The sequence below is a fragment of the Olea europaea genome, chromosome 7, assembly GCF_002742605.1.
Source record: "Olea europaea var. sylvestris chromosome 7, O_europaea_v1, whole genome shotgun sequence".
Lineage (NCBI taxonomy): Eukaryota > Viridiplantae > Streptophyta > Magnoliopsida > Lamiales > Oleaceae > Olea > Olea europaea.
In genome coordinates this window covers 19,180,519-19,184,351 of record NC_036243.1, presented here as the reverse complement: position 1 = coordinate 19,184,351, position 3,833 = coordinate 19,180,519, and the positions used below count along the sequence as shown (strand labels likewise).

General features: G+C 36.3%; 1 protein-coding gene across 1 annotated transcript; it reads right to left on the bottom strand.

The window, feature by feature from the left end:
- Window positions 1–2,496: 2,496 nt before the first annotated feature.
- On the bottom strand, window positions 2,497–3,833 carry LOC111398023. The gene is made up of 3 exons (XM_023024983.1): window positions 3,335–3,833; window positions 2,824–3,272; window positions 2,497–2,748 (listed from the first exon to the last, which is right to left on the bottom strand). Exons 1-3 carry the CDS (start codon window positions 3,831–3,833, stop codon window positions 2,497–2,499), a joined length of 1,200 nt encoding a protein of 399 aa, XP_022880751.1.

Here is a 3,833-nt window from a genome sequence, read left to right as displayed (position 1 = left end):
TCTTCATGTTTTTAACTCCTTTATCAATGAATGGTTTAACTCCTTGATTAATGAGCTAACTTTTCCTCCATTGGTATAAATAGGAGTCTCTCTAGGTTGGAAAATCACAAGTGAAATGCAAGATTCTTCCTCTAAACAACAATCTTCTTTTTCCCACTGTCAAGTTCTTCCTTGTGCTTATAATTTCTTTGTGAGATAAAGTATATCACAGCTAGTTCGCAGGCGATTAACACAGTGCAGCGTAAATCGACAACCGATTGTATCCTAGAAATCGAACACCGATCAAAACTTCTTGCACTCCGGTGAGGCGGCGAATTCGATTTAAGGAAATTATGAATACACAGGCTTTCGGTTTGATTTGATTCTCTAATATTTACTTACAGTAAGCACACAAAACAATCAAACTTTCAGTAGACGAGAATATAACAACTAACAACCAAATCCAATCAGATTCAGATTTCAGGGTTAAATTTAATTTAATTTAAATATGAAGCTACAACAATGGGATAGCAAATTAGCAAGTAGCAACAATCCTATTCCACATAATAATAGCAACAACCCTTCTCCAGTTTTCCTTACGAGCATTTTGACTAAGTTTAGGCCTTTACCCATAGACGAGATAACAACTACCAAGCAATGGGATTGTGGTCGAAAATATTTCTCAAATCTCAAATTCAATTATGCAAATGAATTTTAGAATAAAAACATGTAAAATCAAACAAGCAGGGTGTTGATTTGTTACCTAAATGGAAGAAAAATAACAAAATTTGCACAAAAGGAGCAAAATCCGAAAATATGAATGGCTCCCTAGAAGATTATTCTCTCTAGGGCATGGGATGTAGGGCAAACCTTAAACTGTTGATGAGTTTGAAATGATTTTACGTGGAGGAATGGATTTGGAGTTGGACAAGTGAAGAAAACTTAATAAATGGGCTTTGTGCAAATGGGCTTCACAATCATAGATGGACAACAGGCAATAACTCAATGTTATCTTTCATTGGGCTTGGGACAATGTTTGGATAACTTAAAAAATAAAAAAAATAAAAAATCTGCGGGGTCAATTGACCCCACATGACCCCATGTGGGTCCATCCCTGTTCACTTACCAGGCTGCTGTTGAGATTAGGTGTGAACCATGAGTACACAAAAATGTTCATCGAAACTTACAGCATCCTTCTAAATCAAAGAATTCTCAACTACAATTTCTTTAATAGTTGCATCTCTCATTATAATGGCTCTGATAATTTATACAGAAAAATGGAAAGCAAAGCCCACATAATTAGCACTAAAACAGGACGCATTCATTAAGCCAGCCATAATTGCATGAAAATTCAAAACTCAACTTGCCTCTTCATCTATGGCCTTCCAACAAAAGGATGGGCATAAAAGAAATTTAAATTTCTGAACATTTTGATATTACACCACATCTAATTAAATTGAAAAAACTTTCCCAAAAATGTTAAAAGCCACAGAGGAATGATTGAATATACAAACAGAAGAAAGACAATAATAAATACTTCAAAGGGAACACTACAGTGTCGTCCGGACAGAAATGACGGCAAAATAACATCGTTTTCTTCACACAACATGCGAAAAAACATGTATATATAATATAGAATTACGTGAAAATGGGAAAAACACTAATCATAGTTACGATGAGGTAAAATGGAACAAAAACTCTACATATTAAAAGTAGTTGTATACTTACAAACATTACTCTTTAATAATAATCTATCTATTTTAAAACATCTAGGAAGAATTCAATTCATAAGGTCCAAGTGAAAATGCAAAAACGTTGGAACTAGATTTTTTATCATAAAAAATGTATAGATACTGCTAGAAATCAAATAATTGTGCATAAAACAGGTATTAAATAATAATGATATTACGAAGCCTCTCCACCTTCATATTTAAATTAAACCAAAATAACAGAAAAATTAAAAAATACGATCCACCAACATAGGAGAGTGCGCAACAAGTCCAACTCTTAGCCCTAGCTATAATACGATCCACCAACACCTTACAATCTGAAGCCCGCAATTTAGTAGAGATAAGTGGAACACCAAGATAACGTACCGGTAGCACACCCTCCTTATACCCCATAATATCAAGTAACTGATCCTTCAGATATGATGAAACAACACTAGCAAATACATTACTCTTATCAAGGTTAGGAACAAGGCCAGAAAGAGCTTTGAATCGATTGAGGCATTCCCCAATGAGAGATACAGAACCAACCTCAGCTCTACAAAAGACCATAAGATCATCAGCAAAACACAAGTTGGTGATATTCTCCTTCTCACATCTCCAGTGGTACTTAAAATCTTGCTGAGTAACCATCAACCCCATTAATCCTGAAAAAACCTCCATTGCCAAGACAAATAAATAGGGCGACATAGGATCTTCTTGTCTCAAACCTCTCCCACCAGCAAAAAAAACCATGCAACTCACCATTAATGGAAATCGAAAATCCAGTGGTAGTGACACATTCAGAAATCTACATAATAACCTTCTCCAGAAACCCAAGCACCCTTAAAATCATAAAAAGAAAATCCCAACGAACAGAATCATAGGCTTTCATGAGATCAACTTTAAGGGCACATCTAGGCAATCCTCCACTGCGATGATAATTCCTCAACAACTCTTGGGAAAGATATATATTATCGCTAATATGTCTTCCCTTAACAAAAGCAGTTTGTTGAGATCCAACAATATCTGTAAGCACCATCTTGACTCTATTAGAAATAAGCTTAGCAATACATTTATAAATAGTATTGTAATAAGAGATAGGCCGAAAATCTTTTACCTAAGAAGGATTTGGAACCTTAGGGACCAAAGCAATGGTAGTAGCATTAACTTGCTTCAATAGCTGCCCCGAGTCAAAGAAGGACTTGATGGCACATAGAACATTGTTCCTCACAATACTCCAAGTTCTCTTGAAGAAACCTGCATTAAAACCATCTAGTCCCATAGCCTTGTTATCTTTCAAAGAGAACAAAACCTCCTTAATCTTCTCATATGACACATCTCTAATAAAGGTTTCTTTCTGCACCGCTGAGATACTTTTAGGAAGAGCTCTTCGAAGCAAGTCCATAGCTAGACTCTTACCATTAGGCTGCTGTCTAAGGAGATTTTGATAGAATTCAACAATAACTTTACTAACCTCATGCGGCTCCTCCACTTTAGTACCGTCATCTCTACAAATGGAGACAACCTTGTTCTTGCCATAGTGACTTTTCATAGCCTTGAAGAAGAAAGCAGTACTCTGGTCTCCTAAATTCAACCACTTAATACGAGCATTTTGTCTCAAAAAACCTTTCTCAGCCTTATTCAACTTGCAAATTCCCATATTAACCAAGCCTCCTTTATATGTAAAGATGGATCCAGAGGCGACTGCTGAATCAAATACTGAACATGCTCTAGATCAGACCGAGCTTGAGTTACTCTCCTAGGTAGATCTGAAAAATGCTCCTTATTAAAATATTTCAAGGCAAGCTTCAGCCTTCTCAATTTTGAACACAGACAAAACATAGAAGTACCCACGACCGCTTCACCCCAAACTTGAGCCACCAAAGGAAGGAAATCCGGGTGATCTATCCAATAATCAAAGAAGCGGAATGGAATTTTCCTACGCAGTAGCTCTGCAAGTTTCACAACCATAGGAGAATGATCCGACACACAAGTAGTAAGAAAAGTAGCTGCCGATCCCTGAAACTCGTCCTCCCATTTAGAATTCACCAATACACGATCTAATTTCTTGAGAATAGGACTAGATACATGCTTATTAGACCATGTATATAAACAACCATCAAACTTCAAATCATCCACACCCAT

Bases quoted from the DNA above. Each gene is read 5' to 3' on its own strand.
- LOC111398023 (XM_023024983.1), bottom strand. From the start codon at position 3,833: ATGGGTGTGGATGATTTGAAGTTTGATGGTTGTTTATATACATGGTCT. The intron at 3,273-3,334 runs GTTGAATAAGGC...GGTTGAATTTAG, and splicing joins GTTAATATGGGAATTTGCAA to GAGACCAGAGTACTGCTTTC. The intron at 2,749-2,823 runs GTTCCAAATCCT...TGTATTGCTAAG, and splicing joins CCATTGCTTTGGTCCCTAAG to CTTATTTCTAATAGAGTCAA.